General features: G+C 41.2%; 1 protein-coding gene across 2 annotated transcripts; it reads right to left on the bottom strand.

The window, feature by feature from the left end:
• Window positions 1-523: 523 nt before the first annotated feature.
• Window positions 524-20,572, bottom strand: CSTF1 (cleavage stimulation factor subunit 1). 2 transcript variants are annotated; one of them, XM_082226131.1, is made up of 7 exons: window positions 20,407-20,572; window positions 17,908-18,099; window positions 17,262-17,457; window positions 16,056-16,333; window positions 14,796-14,993; window positions 13,363-13,753; window positions 524-1,205 (listed from the first exon to the last, which is right to left on the bottom strand). In XM_082226131.1, the coding sequence occupies exons 2-7, from the start codon at window positions 18,082-18,084 to the stop codon at window positions 946-948; spliced, it is 1,500 nt and encodes a 499-aa protein (XP_082082257.1). In that variant the 5' UTR covers window positions 18,085-18,099; window positions 20,407-20,572; the 3' UTR covers window positions 524-945. The 2 variants fall into 2 exon arrangements, with proteins under 2 accessions (XP_082082257.1, XP_082082256.1); XM_082226130.1 differs by lacking the exon at window positions 20,407-20,572 and adding an exon at window positions 19,644-20,304.
• Between the last annotated feature and the right edge of the window lie 588 nt (window positions 20,573-21,160).

The raw sequence follows: 21,160 nt of genomic DNA, 5'->3' as shown, positions 1-21,160 counted from the left end.
TGAATGTTCCAGTGATTTCTAGGTACATAGAGCTCTATGCTTTAGAAGAACTGATCACAGAGGTGACCAAAAGAGGGATTACAATTCTACAGTAAATAGCTCTCAGGACATAGTGGCTTTATGGTAATATATGGTGTGATACTTGGAAGACAAGTGTCTAGTTCTGGGTGTCGCACCTCAAAAATGACACTTCCAAGGGGCTGGAGCATCATATCTATGAGGAAAAGTTAGTTTGAAGCTTTTCAGTTAGAAAAATGTTAAAGGCCGGACACCACATAATAGAGGTCTGTTCAAATTATGCATGGTGTGGACAAAGTTAATATAGAGGTTTCCTCCCTCTTATTTGAAGCTAAGGCTATCTAATTAAGCTTAATGGTGAGAAATTGAGGACAACAAAATAAACATTTGTTTTCACAGTACATAGTTAAAACACAGAATTCATTACAAGATTCAGTGATTTCCACCAAACTAGGTGGCTTCAAAAGTAGGGTAATAGCTAATTATGAGAAAAATTAGATACACCTTTCTAAGAATGAGTTTAATAAGAGAACTTTTAAGTATCTACATCATCTACAAATAAGAAAAAAAGGCCACCAGATAACTGGAAAAAAAGCACACACAACATACAGCAATACATGTACATCAAATGAAATAGAGCGAAGAGAGTTAAGGGGTTTAAAAAAACAGGAGGCCAAGCTTTGCTACCGAATATGGGCAACCTGTCCTGCCAAACATGTACAATTAGGTGAGGAAAAATATTTTCAGCTATCTTGGCTGTTTTCAACTATGGACCCAACTTTAAAAACTGTTCTTTCACAGTAGGGATTGATGTTATTTCTAGAGCAGAGAACTCAATCCAAATACATAAATTCAGAAATGGTAAAAGCAAAATTTTTAAAAAGAAAAAAGGCATAAAATTCAGACAACTTTTTTGCAGTTGCAGCTTCAGTCCGTGGTTGACCTTCGGTACCAAAATCGAGCTCTATAGTCATCACTGCAAGTCATGAAGCCAGGGTTGGTAGGAGAGTGGACAATGCAACGAACTATACTGTTATGCCCCAAGGAAAGAAGATTCCTTCGTTCAGCTGTTCGTGAATCCCAGCAGCAGAGGCTAATGGTCCTTTCATCAGGAAGCAGCACATAGTCTTCTGTGTGGTTGAAGACAGCTTGTGTCCTATGAACTTGGCGTCCACTCAAACCAGCTCCTGCAGGTATTGAAACATAAATATTCAGTATCAAAATAAATATTAAAGGAAACCGGCAGATCCTGCTATCCAAATGCTCATCATACCAAAATTCACTTATTCAAACACGAGAAATTAGTATCCAGACCTCCCTATGTACACCACAGATTCAGATGTGTGTGTAAAACTGTAAACATATAGCAGCCTTAAACAAGCCTTATTCTTTTGTGTTTTGCTGGTCTGTGGCAGCCATTTCGCTAGAAACCATGGGAGGGAGAGGTGAAAGGAGGCCGTATCAGACAAATAATGGAGCATTTATCCTTCCTTGATTGCCTTTTGCAAGGTTTCAGAGGGTTTTCCTGGGGTTTTTTCATAATTTTGAGGTTTAAATTCCTTGATTAGGCATGCATTAGAAACTTTCCCATAGGAAATCAATGGAAAGTGTTGACTTTATATGCAAACACTTGCCTAACAAATGATTTCCTGAGAATGCCTTGTGTTCGGATAGCAGGACCTGTGTATAATGTATATTTGACTGGCAATGGGTGAAATGAACATCAGCAAATATCAGAAAAAAGACAATAAAATATTCAAATATTCCTCTAAGAATCAACAGAATATTTATTAGTAAATTCAGCAAGAGGTTTCATAAAATAAACATCCTTTGCTTGCCTTTAGAAAAGCCTGCACAAAGTGACACAGATCTTTTGAGTCTTCCACAGCTCTAGTTCTACGTAGAAAAGTACTCTATTCCCAATTAATGGGAGTAGGATAATCAGGGCTGACTCAAAAGTAGGGGAATACACCTAAAAGTATTAGGCCATTTAGGAGTTTAAAACTTTGAATTGCAGCTGGAAGCTATAAGGCAGCACAGTTGATTAGTGCCCATGTTTCCCCTATTCTATTTGTAACAGAAAACAATTTGCAACATTTTGCAGAACTGAAGCTTCTGAATGCTCTTAAAAGAGCAACCCATGTAGAGCGCATTGCAGTAATCAAACATGGAGGCTGAAGAAAAAAGGATTGCTGGTTGCTAAGGAAACAGTTGACAGAGCAGATGATGCCAAGTGGCAGCATACTCTCTGGACCTCAACTGATACCTGATTATCTCTTTCCAGAAGGGTTACTGAGTTAATCTGTTGCAGCAGAAGTGAAGTCTTGTGGCATATTAAAGACTAACAAATCAATATGGAATATTCTTATTCTTATTTTGCCTACCAAAATTTATGCCACAAGATTTGTTTGTTTTATGTATAACTCTTCTCAGACTTTCCACTGATTATTAAAGAGGGATAGATCACATCCATCGGTAGACACATCCCTCCTTTCCAAAACTCAGGGAATATTAGCCACTACCCCTCAAGCTTGTCTGGATTCAGTTTTCAGACTATGTGTTCTCTTCCAATTAACCAAAGGAACAATAACCATTACTGAGGCCACTCAATTAAATGAATAAGAAAAAATAGAAGGGTACCACCATCCTGATCACGCCTCATTCCAAGAGTTATGTATGAGCTTGTTAATGGCCTCTTTTGTTGGCATTTGTCTGTCTTGGAAGACAATGGAGTGCACATCCTGGGATGAAGTCAAACCGCTGTATTAGCAGCGCTGAAGTGACCTCCCTGGGGCAAAAGCCTGGGCATTGTGTATGGAGGTTTTGAGCTGGCCATATGACAAGACCCCTCTCTTGGTCTTGCTGATAGGCCAAAGGTAAACAGAGCAATACATTTGGTACCAGCTTGGTTGCAGGAGTTGCCGGGAGGCACACAAGGCACCATCCAACTGTCTTACAGACTCCACTCTGATTTGTGTAGGGCTTACACATTAGACTTATTTTATCCCAATGATATTCCACAAGGGTGAAGAGGGTCAGGATCACAGTTTTCTTTCTCCTATAGGAACTATCTTCCTAGGTTGATGAGTCCCAACAGCCTCTTACAAGTACAGTATTAAACAATTGCAGAGATAGAATGGAATCGTGGCACTCTACAAGCCAGCTTCTACAGTGTTAACACAAACTTCCCTATCTGCAATCTCAAAATTTACATCCACAAACAAGTCGAGGCCGGACCACTACATTTACAAAGCCCCAAAGGGAACAAGATTTTATTATCTGTAATCTCAAAGGTAAATGAGATATCTAATAGGAACAACTCTAGTGTTACTTCCTTGCCCATGTTAAGAAATGATTGGCTACCAGGGCTATTATGGGAGTCTTTGTCCTGAGCCCATGCTGAAAGCCAGACAGAACAGAGTTTAAGAAAACTGTTTCTTATTCATCCCAGAAAGCAGACAGTAATGGTGCAAGTGTCAATTCAATCACCTTCCCAGTTTAAAGGCAAAAATGTAGGAATAACCAGTTCCTATTAGGATTCGGATAGCAAGAAAGATTTTTTAAGAGAACCTATGGTCATCTCGTTGTAAGAGGTAATTTTCCTCAAGTGCAATGAGCTTTAAAAATAACATTTTTTAAAAAACTGATCCAGCTCATCCACCTTTAACAGAAGAATCACATCAGCCTTTTCCATGCGGTTTTCAGCAAGTATGCTGAGCAAGGACTTAGATTACCGTATTTTTCGCACCATAGGGCGCACCGGACCATAGGGCACGCCTAGTTTTTAGACGGGGAAATCAATAAAAAAAAATCTCCCCCCCAGCCCCAAACAGCAGCGTACAGGCTGCGCACAACCTCCCCCAGCCGGGAGAGGCTGCGTGGAGCTAAGGAAGCCATAGCCCCATGCAGCCTCTCCCTGCCGGAGGGGTTGCGCGCGGCTATGGCACAAGCCTGCATTCGCTCCATAGGACACACACACATTTCCCCTCAATTTTTGGAGGGGAAAAACTGTGTCCAATGGAGCGAAAAATATGGTATATGAAGTTCACAGAATATCATGGAAGAGGAATAAACTGGCCGAAAGTAATCCGAGCATTTGTGGCAAGAGGTTGCCAACGATGATTCCAGTTGAGCTTCTGCTCTGTGGCACCATTACAGGTTCAATTTTATATTTAGCATGCCACAGCAGTCTGTGCATGTTTCCTTCTCTGGGCAGGATAATCCATGTCAGGACCTCTTATACCAACTTGAACAGCTGTATAACAAGTTGTCGTACAGCAATAGCTGAGGAAAGTATTCTTTGGCACCACTACTGCATAAAACTTCACTCTGATTATGGCTGCACATCTTTTGCCAACTGTGCTTCTCAGTGCCTTATACCAGAGAGAGCAATAGGTCAACCTGTCATTCCAGAAAGGAATAAGGTAACTAACTGCAGCTATAGATGACCACCAATAAATCCTCCTAGAAAGAATTCTAAAAACCAACAAGATGCAACAGTATCTGATAGGCACATCTTAATGGTTTTTCACCTGTGTCATTACTAGGTAATGATTTATCCATAACCAAACCCAATAAATCTGAGAAGTTTAGACTAGAACAGCAGCTACTGCATTGACTTCACTATGATCACTGAAAGGATATGAGGCGAAATTAGGGCGAAATTACTGGTTAGATTAAATTACTTTATAAGGAAGTTTTAGCCTTCGACATTACTTTATAAGGAACCAATTCTTGCCCAATTAAACATCTGAATAGTTTACATTAAACAATACTTTCATGGTGTAATCCTATGGCCCCTGTAATACAGACCTCTCTCGTCATGTGGCTAGAGGTAATCTCTGGACAGAGTTGGAGTTTCCAAGCATCATGGCTGCTCCACTGGCTGACTAGGAGCATGCTGGGGCAGTTGAGGGCACACAGGATCCCAAGCTTCCCTCATTTCCCCAAAATATCTCAAAAAGGAGCCAGAAACTACACCAGCCTGAGACCTTGCATAGCTTCTTCCCTTTGGAGGAAATGGAAGGGAATCAAGAACAGTCACAATTTCCTCCCACTGCAAGCAGTCACAGCTTGGAAATTGCATTAAGTATGGTGCAGATTTCTCCTTCACCTTTTCTAGTAAAATTTCTGTTAGTATAATGACACATTATATATAAATTTCTTTAAAAAATAATAATAGTATACTAGTCCCCCCATCTAACCCCCCCCCCAATGGCCGAAGTAAAGAACTTTGTTAGTCAAATCTCAGCTATAGAATGTAGGGCAAGGAGAACAAGATTACACTTTTAATTCTCAAAATTCAATGTGAAACTGAAAAACTAAAAGGAAGCTAGAAGATAATTGTTACACCCTTGGAAAGAAAGCTAAAACCAACACTAACGGCATATACAGACACATCTAAAGAAAATATATATTTTACTTTCGGGGGTTCAGGCTGAGTCCAGCTTCTATCACCCCCATCTTTCCACTACAAACAATATACTTTGCTTTCAAGCTGATTGCTAATTAAGCTTCACTTTTGGTCCTCATCCTGCATTTTCAGATAAATTTGTTGTTTTTTTGACTATTGAAAATACTGCTTGAAGGTTTATACATACATAAGCTACTTTGGCATCTTATCTAACCTCCCCCCCCCCCCCAAGTTGAAAAACTGCTCTTGAGAGAAGAGGTGGATTTGCAAAGTCACAGGTTCTAGCCAATCAGCACTGTATAAACCACCTTTCCCTACAAATTGACAGACCTGGATTTCCCTGAACTCAATACTGGAAAGATTGTATACCTGACCAAAATGTGCCAAGTGACATTCATAGCAGCCCAACCACAGTGAAGAGACCAAGGTGCAGGTTTGTAAGAGTAAATGTTAGAAGGAGGAGATTTCAGCAGGGAACAGAAAAAAATGCCAAAAGATTGATCCCTTAGCTAGTTAAATGCGCCAAAAGATTCTGTTAGCAAAAGAAAATATGGTGCTTGAATGTTCAAAGCACAGGAGAAGTTTAATTACAATAAAAATATTTTGTTTTTACAAAGGCTTTTCCATCTAAGAGAATTGCATTAATGTAGATCAGGGATGTCCAACAGGTCGATCGCAATCTACTGGTAGATCCCCATGAGGTTTTGGTAGATTGCGGTCGATCTCTGGCTCTCTTTCCTTAGCGTTGCTAAAACTGACTCCTGCCACGCCCCCACGCCCCGCCCTCCATTGTTGTATGATCTCTGGAAGGGAAGACGAAGCCTTCTCTGTGCTGCTGTTTTGATCCACAGCGATCTTTTTGTGAGTGACTTTACCCCTTTGTCCCTTGCCTTCAACACCCCCCAAATGGAACTCCCCCCAAATCTTTTCTTCTCCCTAAAAAAAGTTCAACAACTTTCAGCTGAACCCCCCCCTCAAACAGGGTTCCCTTCCTCAGAAAAGCTCAACAGCTTTGAACTGAACCCCACAAAAACAGAGGTAGATCACTGCCAGTTTTTAATTATGAAAGTAGATTGCAGTCTCTTGAGACTTGGCCACTCCTGATGTAGATGATATTTGAGTGTCTTATGCCTCCTATGATTATTGCATTTCACAATGGTCACCATCAAAATTGGGCAGGGAAAAAGGTACCACAGTTTGGTAATCCCTGCTCTAGGTAAATGTACATCTGGGTTGGATCCAATCAAGTCACCCTTAGGGCAGATTCAATGAAATCAATAGACATGATTACCTGATGTCCACCAATTTCAATGGGTCTACCTTTGAGCATGACTTGAAATAAACACATTGAAATTATTCAGACATCAGTTACTCAAGTCCATTGATTTCACTGGGTGTGCTTTGAGTTCAAGTTAGTTGGCCACTACCCTCTGGATCCCATCTAAGGAATATTCCACTTTTTTCTTTACAACTTTTCAAAGAGGGTTAGACTAAGAAAGTGATTCTCTCAGAAATCTTCATTGTTGAGTGGCAATTTGAAATCAAGTCTTGCCAACCAAGAACCATTTATATCACACTATTCTGGAATTTAGATTAAGTTATTAGATTCGATTAGAAACCTTTTATAGTTCAAGGACGACATTCCCTTAAGGGCAAAAGGCTGGGAACCACAAGTTAGTGGTAGATGGAACCAGAGGCAAAAGTGGGCAGGTTGAAGGATGTGACACTTATCTTTGTATAGCAAAATATATCCCAGACACACAGCTGTCAGAGGTTTCTACACACCCACCCACCACCCCTACCTCTCCATCCAGACCATGGAGATGCAATATCACAGTTCAAAGACTCTTTGCAGTCAGACAAAAGCCAAGAAGGGGGCAGTTGAAGGTTATGGCCTAAGAAGAGTCCCCTAGAGCAGCCAGGAGGACAACATTCAGCCCCCAAGTCTGAGGTTCCATACTCCTGTTTTAAATTAAGCCTTCAGGCATTTCAATAATATTTTATCGTTTAAAGTTTAACATTATGTAAGAAAAACAGATTTTCAGGTGAATACAAACATGTTGTGTTTTCTACTGTTTATAAAGAGGTTGCAACCCAGCACTATCCAATCACTGCTGTAAGCTACATACGGAATTGTGACAGACTTCCACACTATCAGAAGTACTACACTTTCTCTACATGTACATCTTGCTATGTTCTGCCAACACAAGTGGACATGAGATACCTATGGTGCACAGCATTCAGCCATTATTACTTGTCCATTCATATATATTTTTTTAAAAAAACCTCATTAAAAAAAACCTTACCATTATGGTGTCATGCTTTTTTCATTTAAAAGAGCTAGCTGGAAAGGAGTTTTGTACTAATTAACAAGATAAAATTACCACCCCCTCAAGAAAAACAAATGAGATCATACAATGGTACCCATCATTAAAGCCGATGTGTGCTGAATTGCAATTGGTTCGCTTTCCCAGTAAGTCACAGCCCACATAAACCCCTAGCTTTAAAATAAAAAGATGGAAGAATGGCATGAAAGGAAACCTCTTTGCAGAGATTGTGCTGCTCTTCTGGTCTTTGTGGTCTGAGAAAAGGTGCAAAAACCGCAGGGAAAATAACTGGTTTGGATGACTGAGTGAATGCCCACTACAGGAAAGTAAATGAAGCATGTAAGCTTCACACTCAAGGCCTCGTGTAGCAGCACCCTAGAGGTTAAGGGAAGCACTACTCACTACTTCCACAGCAACAAGCCAAGCTAGACAGGAATTTGAAGGCTGGCATCAGCAGAAAATTGTGGTTTTGAATATTCATTTCTGAAGACCGTAATGTGAAAATTAGTTAGAATGGGTATGTTTCTCAAGACAACTCTAAGCAAAATTGCTAATGGAGCAATGAGCCAGTCTGGCCTGGCTCTGTAGTTTCAGAGTTGACTGGATTCCAGAATACTCTGCTCTGTTGATGACCTTGCTAACTAATGGAACAGGAGGTGGATGTCAACCTCTTAAACAGTTGCTTCCAAGGGTCATCTTCACTACTTCGTTGGCACAAGTCACAACTTTACATTGGGCTCAAAGGAGATGAAGTGAAGTGCAAGATGATTAAGAGTGTTAGGTGGTATTTTACTTGCAACAAAGCTGACAGATCTTGGTACAGAAGATCTGCTAAAGCCTGTGGCAAGTAATTCCTCCCCGCTGGCCATAATACCTACAGAATATCATCCAAAGCTATTTCTGGTGATGAGGGAACATGGGCTGCCTCTACTTTGAGAAAGATACATCTAGTGCCTGTTTTGAAGACTGAGTATCTAATACACAAACTTAAGAGTCTTCAGGGATGTAAGGGCCTTATGACTTGTCCAACAAAACTGGGAGAAGCTGGGTTTCCTTGCTGGGCAGTATTTTTCTCCCATCTAGACAGGGCAGTGCCTGCCATTGTTTCGTTCCTATTTAAACGGTGGGCGGGAGTATGTTGGACATAGCTTTGATAAACTTTTGGAAAGGTTACTGAGAGTCTTTGCTCTACAGCTCCTGGCATACCTGGATATCAAGCGTTTTGAGGCTGGCCTTGTGAGCCTGAAGATTTTTACCTGAAAACTGGGAAAGGTAGGTTGAGTTTTGAGGTGTTTCTGTTTTTATCAGATCAAGACCTAGCAACTGTCACGTATTCATAACCTTGAGGCTAGACTACTGTGATGCGCTCTATGTGGGACTGCTCTTAATGAATGCCTGGAAGAGTCAAATATTTCACAGTAAATTTGTTTAGATGAGCTCTCATTGCCAGGGATAAGCATGAGCAGGGCACTTTTATATTATTTTTAGTTTCAAATTTATTTTGTTGTACTGGGGCAGGGTAGAAATGGAAATTAATCTAATTATGGCAGAACTGGTTAAATACTATTCATAGTTACACAGGTCTGACTCACCCCAAGAAAAAGAGTTCTTTCTTTCTAACGTCCAGATTCCTAAAATTTCAGATGAGGAAAAGAATAAGTTGAACCAACTAGTTGCAGTAAAGAAAGTAAGAGAGACCATTAGTCAATTTATGAGTAGCAAGACTGTTATCAGGATATTACAAAAGGTTTGCTGGGATCTTAGCAGACACTGATGTATCTTTAATCCAAACAGCTGTCTCTGTCTTGAAAAGTGCCACTAAAGAAACTTTACCTCCAAGAGGGCAAGGACTTGTTTGCGATCTATTATCACATATATTTAAAGAGATCTCAATTCTCCAAGTGCTGGTATTTATGTAGCCAAAATAGTATCACATACACAAGCAGGAGATTATCAGCAGGCTCAAAAAACTTCGAAGTTTGCAGAGTACAAAAACCTTAAATACTAGGCGGGGAAGTACAAAAACCTTAAATCCTAGGCGAGGACCACCCCCTCAAAAACACCCAGTCCAATGCTAAAATATTTTATTGCAGATCCCACCTGTACCACATTTTCTCTGTCTTCTAAATCTCAGCTATCCACCTTTATTTCCACGTTGGCAGAAAAGGAATCTGTTCAAACCTAAAATACATTATTTATGATATAAAAAAAATTATTCCCAGTTGTAAATGAAAAAAAAAATGTTATATCTGAAAGAGTATTCATCTTGTCTTTTAGGGAAGGAGTAAAAGTTTTCAAATGAATGAGTAGAACCCCCCCCCTTCCTTGGGATTTAGGTTGAGCTCTATCTTTGACATCACTACAAATATTTAATGATAAATCTGTCTCTACAATTTTGGTGGATGGAAGTTAATGGAAGCCATATATTAGATAGTTCTACGTGAAAAGGATACTTCAGTTTTACTGTCACAGATGTTTTTGTAGGGATATCGCGGAGTGGGGAGTGTGCTCCCTCCGGACCCCACTCCCCAATATCCCTACAGTTTTAACTGTATTTATGGAAACACGAGGATTGCAGGAACAGACCAGAATTTGCAATGTCCGAGATGCCATATCAGAGATGACTTGCAGTTTCAAAATACTGCATTTTTATAAAATGAACCCTCTATTTTATCAAGTCCTTCATGATCATACTGTTATCGACGTAGTACCCATTTCCAAAAATGGTCAGAGGCCTCCAAGAAGCTTTCCAACATGGCGCAGAAGCATTTCCCTATCTCTTTTCCATGACCGGTATTCTAATGTTTACTAGTTCTGGACTTCCAAATTTCTATTTAGCTATTGCAGCAAATAATAATTGATAAACCTAAGCTTCATGTATTTGTCCTTTTGAAACTATCTTAGTACCACCATGTCTTGTGGTAGCCGATTCCTGAAGCTAATACCACTTTGGTGATACTGCCAGCATGAATTAGGTGTGGTAATCCACACACTTTTGTTGCTGGTGCTGGTGGTGTTCATGAAAGGTGGAAGTGATATCCCTTTAAAATAATTATCACAGGCAACGAGAAGAATATAATAAACTAAACATCGGAGATATAATTTACAAGTTTCCTTTTAAGTTGACAGTCCTCCTTTTTGTGGAGTACTCTTTAAAATAATATAATTGGGAGCAGAATTAAACTACGTCTGTTGTAGTACATGGGCTATTGCTAACATATAGTTAAAAAAACTCCCCACCAAAAATGGTTATCACCTACTACTGGGCAGGGCAAAACAAATTGGGGTAGTTTAAAAGGTTAGAAACTGGACATGAGTCACTGTTATTAAGAAAGAAAAATACTGAAGAAAACCCGTTTTCTCCTAGAAGTATAGGAGGCCGTGAAGTATATTAATATTTATCATACAACATGTTGGGTAGGAGAAGAGATTTCATGCCCGAACTTAATGGCAGAACTGAGAGAATAACAGACCAGCAACCCAGCTCTAGACAATGACTTAAACAATGACTTAGACATAGCAGTGAAACAGTCAACTAAATTGGTTGCAATCTCCAAAACAGAAAACAGAGAATTAGTATTACAAGGCTTTGGTACATCCTTCTTTTTCTTTCTCTCTCTTACAAAAACTACACTGACACACAACACACTTGATGTAATCTTAAAGAAGGGGTGGCTAACGTATGGCCTTCCAGATGATGCTGGGCTGCAACTCTAGGTCATGCTGCCTCAGGTTGATGGGAGTTGGAGTTCAACATTGGGAAGCCACAGGTTAGTACCCTTGTCTTAAATGCCAAACTCTTACTCCAGTGTAATGTAGCAAGGCTTTAGTTCTCAGTATCTATACAAACTATTTATGTTCATTAGCCAGTACACCAATTTTGAGACAAGTATTCTCAAGAGCCTTTAAACTTACTGACACTTATCTACTTCCTGGATTGCCTATAAGGAAATTAATTTCAATGCTTCTAATAGGGATAGACATGTGAAAATACACCACCCAGAATTCAACGTGGAATTATCTATGGTAAAAGTTATTGCAAAGCCTGACATTTTGATATATAGAGACATATTTAAAGTCCCATGAATTAGATTCTAATAAATGATGCCTATGTAGAAAAAATATTTACAGTGGTGCCTTGCAAGACGAAATTAATTCATTCCGCGAGTTTTTTCGTCTAGCGAATTTTTCGTCTTGCGAAGCACGGTGTCGGAAAAGTTTTGGAAAAGCTTCAAAAATACCAAAAACCTCAAAAAAGGCTACCACACCGTGTTCTATGAGTTGCTCCTCGAAGTCAAGTCGCAACTGTATTAACGGTGTTAAGAAAAAGGAAACAAACTTGCAAGACGTTTTCGTCTTGCGAAGCAAGCCCATAGGGAAATTTGTCTTGCGAAGCAGCTCAAAAACCGCAAAACCCTTTCGTCTAGCGAGTTTTTCGTCTTGTGAGGCACCACTGTATTCCAAAAATCTCAAAGACACTAATAACATAAAATGTCTGAAAGCATTATTAAAGCATGCGCCATTCACATGAACCAAAACAGCTGTTGCTCACAGCATACAAGAGCAACAGAAAATCATCTCTCAGAAAGAAACCCAGTAGTGCACTAGTTGTATTGGTAGAGTCCATCTAGTGAGAAAATAACCAACCACAAATGTTAAATCAAGGTAATGTACTGCTTTCCAACTACAGCTGAGGATGCATACTATGCCCCCCCCCCCACAGTGCCCTTATTTCTTTGTAAAGACTGTATTTAAGACTGGAGAAAGAGCCCTGCTAGATCAGGCCATCTAGTACAGTATTCTGTACAGTATTCTGTTCTCACTGTGGCCAACCAGATGCCCATGGGAAGTCTGCAAGCAAGAGCCTAGTGCAACAGCTCTCTCCTCACTTGCGATTCCAGCAATTGACATTCAGAGGCAGAGTGTCTTTGACAGCGGATGTATGCCAAGACTTGACTGCACCCTGCTGGTTTAGCATGTTAGAAACTTGAAAATGTGTATTACAAAATATGCCTCTACAGAAAAGGAGCTCTTCCAGAGAAGTTAATTCATACAATTTCCTGATTTCTGAGGGAGCTGTTACTGCAGTAGCATCTCAAACTGGAAGTATTAGAGAAAGCATTGAGCAGAAAATTGCAAGCTTACATGTTGATGTAGTTTGTTTCCAGCTCAGCAAGATAGAAAAAAGAAGCAACATCATTTGTATATCAAGCAGTATTAGTAGGAAACGAATCAATGTGTGAAACCCAAGGATTTCTCTTAAATAAACCCCCGTGATTTAAAGTAAGAATTGTGCAAACACACAAGTATGATTTTGGACATGACTGCAGAATTTACCTGATTTTCTCCTAGGTCATGAGGATATCATGAAGTTATTTCCTTATGAGCAATAATCAACTATTTGTTCAAAATTTCAAGGGAAAAAGTCTGGATTTATATGCCACTGTTGCAGACTTTGTACAGAACTTTCAATTTACATTTTCCCTCATGATACACCCAGGAAGGCCATTACATTTAACTAGATGTAATGGAGGATGGGATCATGGCTAAGAGTACATGAGAGAAATATATACTTATTTATGATATTGGTCAACATCTACTCACCTGTATATTTGACTAGTGTTCTCCCTGTAGAGATCTCCCACAGTTTAGCTACAGAGTCTTTTCCACTAGACAGAATATACTTTGAATTCTTGGAGAAAATGGCAGAACAGACTTCAGCCCCATCGTGCGCTTTTTCAAAAGTAGTGATACAACGATTTGAAACGCCATCCCACAATTTGATGCATCCGTCTTTGCTGCCCGTTACATACATGTTAGCACTTGCATTGTAATTAACTGAGCATATGGCATCAGTGTGCTGATCTTGAGGATTGCAAGATACAAAGCACTGGAAAGTATTGACATCATACAGTCGCAGGGTAGGATGCTGGGTACCGACAAGAATGAAGTCTCCAGAAGGATGGAAAGAGATAGAACGCAGCATTTCTGCTTCCTGTTTAGTTGGAAAATAGGCAGTTAACATTAAAAGGCATCTTCCCAGTGCACTGATCCACCTAAACACCAAACTTGTGTTGGCTACTGTATAAAATATACATCAACATTGCTATTTAAAGAAGCCAGGCAGGACTCATGGCACAGCAGAACAGATTTTTCTAAACAAAGTGTGGGAAAGCAGGTCCTCATAAAAGAGGTGAGATTATTATTTATCAGGAAAAAGGTTCTGAAGGGAGTTGTGTCCGAGTCACACCATTTCAAGATCAGTATCACCTACTTTGTAGATCCCCAGAGACCACTCTCATTTTCCTTTAAGTTGGATTCATGCTCTGTCTGAATCAATTGGTAAAACTAAGCTACTGTTAGGGAAGAGAAGTATTTAGTTATGCTTAAAGAAGTCACAAACTACTTCAGATCTACTGTAATCTACCCTATGCATTTCGCCCCTTCTCTAGCAGATTGGATGATCATGGTGTTCCATGTTAATTTCTTCTCGAGAGATTGAACAGAGGAGCCACTTAAACCTTCCCCTAGGAATTTTCTAGCTATATCGCCCTTCCCAAGGGGGGAAATATAGGGGAAAGAACCCTAAAAACAACTTGGGGTGTTGGTGGTAATTTTATTTATTTGCTACAATTATTTACATCCTACCTTGCAGAATACAAATCCTTCCCAGGCATTCGACATTTAAAATCACACACATTATCCCCATATAAAATGTTTTTGAAAGGGGGGGGGGAATTAAGCAGTCCTGTATTCTACTTCTCTGTTCTTCCACTCAACTGCAGCAGCTGATACTGATTTTCAGTTTTTAAAAAGCCAGGGGAAGAATGAATGAAAACCATTTCATAGATAGTTTGGCCCCTCAATTAAAGTTAGGAGGAGTCTGAATGGCAATGTCCAAAGTATGTTTTACCAGGATGGTCTTAATCCTAAGAACACTTGTACACACCATTTAATAACATCAACAAGGCTTCAAAAGTCATGCTTTTCTAGTTATTTTTGTTATTCCTTATAAAGTTTTGATTTAAGTGTCTAACCTGGATATATTTGAAGGCTCTTTTGGCAGATGGTTTTGAGTAGTCAAACAATTTAAGTGTGTAATCCCTTGAACCAGAGGCAAGGATTTGTTCTGTTGGATGGAAAGCTAAGCATGTCACCTCATCCACGTGATCATAGAGAGTTCTAATAACAGGGTGGTTCTCCATGTTCTGCTGAGCTGTTTCATTCATCATGACCTGAAGAATACATTGCAAAACACAGCACAGTAAGCACAGAATTTTCGCTGCAGGCATAAAGACACAAATGCTGTCTATTGCACATCTGATGGTGTTCCCTTCATAGCGGACACAGTGGATCTGCATCTTCCCACAACTGTTTATGCAGGATGTTTAAAGTGTGAAACAATCTCTCGTATATGTCCAAATAACTCTCTTTACTGGGTCATTAACAGCCCATCTTACAAATTAAAAAAGGAACTCGAGAGATCAGGACTATTCCAAACTTTGCAAGTCCATGGCTATGCTAGCACTAAATTCAGTCACCAATACCCTTTCCCCTGCAGCTTCCTGTACCCCACAAAACTCTACAAAATGTGTGTGTGTGTGTGAGAGAGAGAGAGAGAGAGAGAGAGATGTGTGGGTGCTGTAGGGAGAGGGGGGAAATAATAAAAATTGCCTCCTTTTCTTCTGATGCAGTTCTTTAAACACAGGTACTCTGCTCAGAATCCTAGCTGCTGCATTCTGCACTAGCTGAAGCTTCTGAACAAAGTCCAAAGGCAGACCCATATAAACCACATTAATCTAATTATGAGGTTAACAATGTGTGGATCATGGTGGCCAGGCTATCATTGTCTCGGAAAAGGTGAAGTTGACATACCAACTGAAGTTGGTAGTAGGCTCTCTATGCCTACCTAGGCCTCTAATGCCAGTATCTGTATACCTGTGCCTTAAAGTGAATTCAAGCAACCCAGTTCCTGGACTCAGGAACCTTCCACCCACAGGCTTTTTGTGTTATCAGAGGAGGCTCAGTTTACTGATCCTCATCCAGCCCATGATGGCGTCCAGGCTTCTCCCAACTGAGACTGCTCCCAACAGCTTCATATGACTAGTAAATAGCACTGGCACCCCACAGCTTAACTGGCAGAGTGATGAGATGCTGTCATTCAAAGCTACTCTCTGAAAACAGCCCCACAAATAGAAGCATGACCAGTTTCTTTTGGCAGATAATTCCCAGAGGACCCTAAAGCTGCAAAAGGAAAATGCAAACATTTATTGATTCATTACTATTTGAGCATTTACCTCAATTGGCATAGCACTCTTTGCTAACATTCTCTCTGTATCAAGTATTTTGATTGAAGCATCAGCTGATCCTGTAGCTATTAACTGTCCATCTCTGCTGTATGTAGCTACACGACATGGTCCTTTGTGCGATGTGACATAACAGGTCTCATATTCAGAAGCTTCTGGGGACATGGTCTGCACATCTGCATCAAATTCCAAGTCAATCCCTGTGCCAGGAGCTACTGTATCAGAGCGCCCAATTGCATACTGAACTGCACTATCATCATTTTCCATTCCTGGAAGAAAAGAAATTACAAAAGCTCATTTTCCAAAAGTAAGAAGCCCCAAACTTTATAAACAGGAAAAAACCTGTTATGACAATAGTTCTTAAACCTAATCCATTGGTATTTTGAATGCTTATCAAGCTGTGAGTCCTAGAAGACCTGTTCCCTGCCTTATAGGCCTTTCGCACCTGGTCTAGAAGGGTGGGGACCTGTCTGACCCCAGCTACAAAAGCTGAGGCTGCTAAATACGATTCTTGGACTGGGGTGTTGTTTAAGGTTTTTATAACTTAACTGGAAGCATAAGAAAACATCAGAAAATTTGTGGAAAGTAAACTGGCACAATAATTCATATCGCAAACAACCATTTTTACTCTATATGAGATGTTCACCTGTTTAAAAGAAAGTCTTCCTAAAAAACCCACAAGGTGAAATGCAATTATTCACAACTGTGCCTCTCTAGTTTAGTGTACCTGGCACCCACACAAGTAGATGAGCAGCAACTGATCTTTGCTCCAAAGCGTAAAATGGAGAGATAGCAGATTGGTGGGAAGCTAAGGTGTAGCTTGGTTGCAAATTCACTGGAAAGATAGGGAAGCTGACCAAGTTTATACACAAATAGCTGCAACAGAGCCATCATGTACATGTCTTTGCTGCTTTACATCCTATTCCAAGCAGGATCACAGAATATAATGGCTCATTCTACATATTTCTCTAGTAAGTACTGATCTGGGACAACTATCAGTGCTATTTGCTAACTATCGTTTTAGAAGACTTAAGTGACTGCAGATAACATTAATGGCTTAAATATCCAGAGACAAAAGAAGTATTTTGATTACTGATGTTTTGACATGCCATCTAAAACAACAGTCTTAACAGAACTCATAGTGCATACCTGACCTTAAACACAGCATATTAAATTTGTTTCAACATCACAACTTACCCAGTTTAATAAGATGCAATAGTTGTTCAGAGGGTGCACATACAGACTGTGGTTTTACCTCATTTATCAGACCGTTAGCAATGTTGATATATCCATCATAAAGCAACTGACTAATAATGAGTCTGTAAAGTTGTTGCCTGTCTTTCAGGCTTACTTTTGGTCTATACATTGTGAGTAAGGGCTGTCTTCCAGAAGTCTGAAACGAAGAAGGAAAAAATAACTACATACATGTACAGGAAGAAGGCATTTATGATTAATTTTATTTTTGAAAGCATTTGTAACCTTCTTTCTTCTTTTTTTAGTAAAATGCCCAAGGTTGCTTTCACAGCAGAAATAAATAAAGCAACCAAGGACAAAAATATATTAAGTAATATAACCTAATAGTTCCCACAATTTTTCTCCCACGGGCCACCTGAAAATTGCCGAGGGTTTGGGTAGATCCCTCCTGCAGCCTTTTCCCCGCGCCGAAATCCGTATTTCCCACCTCCCACAACACCGAGCCTATCGTGACAAAGGCTGCGGGGCTGGGCGGCTCTTCCATTAAAGGGAAAGCGGCGGGTAACCTGGCGTTCTCCACGTGCAAGAAACGGCCACGGCGAAGAGCTGGCGAAACCGCCGGGCCCGGAAAGCGACACTTGATTCTTACCAGCCCGTCTTTCGGCCTGGGTCGATCTGCGCTCAAAATGGCTGCCGGGGGCCCGACGACGTCGGCGGACGACTGCGGCGGCAAAGGCAGCGGGAGCGGAGCCTGCGGAGGGGCTGGCAGCAACCTGGACCGAGGGCCGCTGCGTCGAACAGGCTGCTGCATCGAACCTCCGCACATCGATTGAAGCCGCAGCTGGGAGGAGAAAAGGAGCGCAAGCAAGGGTCACGTGTGCGCATGCGCCAACAGTAAAACCACGTCTTTTCGAAATGCGACGTGAAGATGGCTAGTGGGAAGGAATTTGGCATGCCAAGTTATCTCTAAATAAAGAAATTCCTTCCAGTAGCACCTTAAAGACCAACTAAGTTAGTTCTTGGTATGAGCTTTCGTGTGCATGCACACTTCTTCAGATTTCTTTATTTTGACTATGGCAGACCAACACTGCTACCTATCTGTAACAAGTTTTCTCTATCACTGTAGTTCCCTCTTGGGGGCAAATGTTTTACAGTACAGTACAGTATTCTTAAATTTTTGGCTACTGTAAAACGATCAAGGCACAGGAGCCTTGCCACACACAAAAAAGGATACTTAGTTGAAAATCCAAGTTACATGGATCAGCATCATGGGTGTAGCCTAGAGAGGGGCAGGTGCCCCCCCATCAATAAACATCAATACAAACCTGAGGTTCTGCCCCTCCTAACAAAAGCCTGCCCCCCCCCAACAAAATCCCTGGCCATGCCCATAATCACTATATTAAAAAATGTGCAGTGTGGTAGATATTTCATTCACAAACAAGGAGCTAGGATTTTATTCTAGGGACAGTAAATTCTGCTAAGCCTGATTCATAATTTTGTCACTTCCAGTACACTGCTGTGCATTTACTCAGATCTAAGCCCTACCCACAATGCGGCTTACTCCTAGGTAAGCACGTACTGTACAGGATTGCAGCCTTAAGCACCGATATCCTGAAAATGTGTGTACACAACTTCTTATTAATATAAGGTCTTTAGGAATTTCCAAAAGTTTTAACAAAAATGTTGAGAATGGGCCTGATTATTTGACCTCTTGGGTTCTTTTTTTCTGGCTAAAAATTGGATAATATACAGTATACTGACTTTAAAAGTCCCAAACTCTTCCCTGACCAGTTCTTCATATCTAGAGGTGCACAACCATTCTAAAAGGCAGGAATCAGATGATTGAGCTTCCTATTGAATGCCATGCAGCTCAGATGGTGAAATATGGGGTCTCCTCTTAAATCAGGCACCCCCAAACTTGGCCCTCCAGATGTTTAGGGACTACAACTCCCATAATCCCTAGCAGGACCAGTGGTTAGGGTTGATGGGAATTGTAGTCCCAAAACATCTGGAGGGCCGAGTTTGGGAATGCCTGTCTTAAATAAAGCATTTACCTCGTAATCTCACAACCAGTTCCTAGGCAGTTACCCAGAGGTAAACCCCACTTGAGTTTAATAGGACTTATTTTAAAAATGAGTAGAGTTGCAATTGTGCAGCCTGATCCGTTGCATGTTTACTCAGGGTGTCCCACTGAGTTCAAGGGAGTTTATTCCCAAATAAGTGTACAGTGGATTGCAATCTTAGACAAGTGGTGCATAAGTAAATGGGCACTGTTCAGTGACAAAAGATAGGAAGAATGACCTTGGGCATGTTTGCTTTGACAGTCTACATCGCAACAGGCCCAAATACCTCATGCCCCCAATCTTATCAAACAATTCTACTCACATCAGCTTCAAGAAATGACAGTCGCATTGGTCGTGGTTCATTGGTAGGCAAGCCCATGTTACTCATGCCCCATGGAAACTGCCGCCTATCACATGGTGGCGTGATACGACGACTTGTCATTTTTTCTCACAACTGTATATCCTTCACACTACCTCTTCAATCCTCTCACTTGTCCTCAAGAATTAAGTTATATGCAGATGACCTTCAACCTGAGAAGCACACATTAATCTGATGTCTGCCCTGGTCCTCAAAGGTCAGTCTCATAATCCTGTCATGGTAGCTTTTCAAAAGACATGGACAGAGGAGTGGGCTTCTCCTCAAATCCACACTCACATCTGTCAACAGCTGCCTGCTTGAGAGGCAAAATGTCCATCATACAGAACTGAGCATTATGGGAAATCTAGTCTGGTGCAATGCTGTTTCACATTTGTCAACAGAAAGTCCATCCCGTGGCAAGTTGCTTTTTTTTTTACTTAGTAGCCTGATACCTGAACTGATAGACCACCATGGCTCTGATAAAATGTGGTCAAAGTTGTCTTCAGACAAACACTTTTTTGATGCTACAGACTGAAAAACTAAGAATACCAGAATCATTGGTCTTCACCCACCCAGTGCCACCTATTCCTGTTGGGCCCATAGGTTTAAAAAACAATCTGATGCCCTCCACCTGAAAGAAAACCGCTCAGCATCTCTTCAAAAACAAAACAAAACACTGGTGTGAATCTGACCTTTGCATTCTTTGTGGGCAAACACTACCACTTACTGGAGGTCACCAATGGACCAGAGGGCTGTGGCCCTCTTTGGCTGGGCAGCCCTGCTGCTCCTGAGAGTTTGCAGCAAGCTAGCTCATTTCAGAATGGCCATTCACACGGTCTTTCAAATTCGGCGTGGTGAACTCTTGGTTTTAGGGAGAGTCACCCCTCATGCAAAATGGCATGCCCCACTGTGTTTTCCCCCTTTGCAGCCAAGGTGCAGAGCCGCACTTCTGCTGGCCTGTCACGTTTTCCCCTTAAAATATGTCACAGTTTCTCTGTGGACACTCAAGCGAGTTTCATTGTCACAAAAAACCAGCCCTGCAGTGTTGGCAGCTGCCCTCACAGGAGCCGCCTCACTCAAGTCTTTCAAAGTGGGGGGGGGGGGGTTCGGCCCCAAAGTGTAGAGACTGGGGGCAGGAATAGACCCAACTCTCAGTCTTAGTCTGAGTCCGTCACACTATAATGAGGCGGTGGATACGAGACACTGTAGGGGCTGCGCCACTTGCGCAAGGGAAAAGAGCAATGGGCCCTGTGCGACGGGTTTACGCAACCAGCGTACCGCGAGCCTACTAAAAGAGTGCTCGCGCGCTACGCTGAGAGCGTATCCTGCTTAGCCAAGCGCTCTCTCTCTCTCTCACACAACAACAGACACCAGCAGGAGAAGAGCAGCCTTGCGAAACCCCGCCCCGCTCAGTGTCGCTTCCTCTGCACACGGGCAAATGATCGCAAGCCGCGAGGGCAGCGGCTCCCCCTCAAAGGCGA

The sequence above is a fragment of the Podarcis vaucheri genome, assembly GCF_965113315.1.
Source record: "Podarcis vaucheri genome assembly, chromosome: 6".
NCBI classification, from domain to species: Eukaryota; Metazoa; Chordata; class Lepidosauria; order Squamata; family Lacertidae; genus Podarcis; species Podarcis vaucheri.
This window is presented reverse-complemented; position numbering and strand designations above follow the sequence as displayed.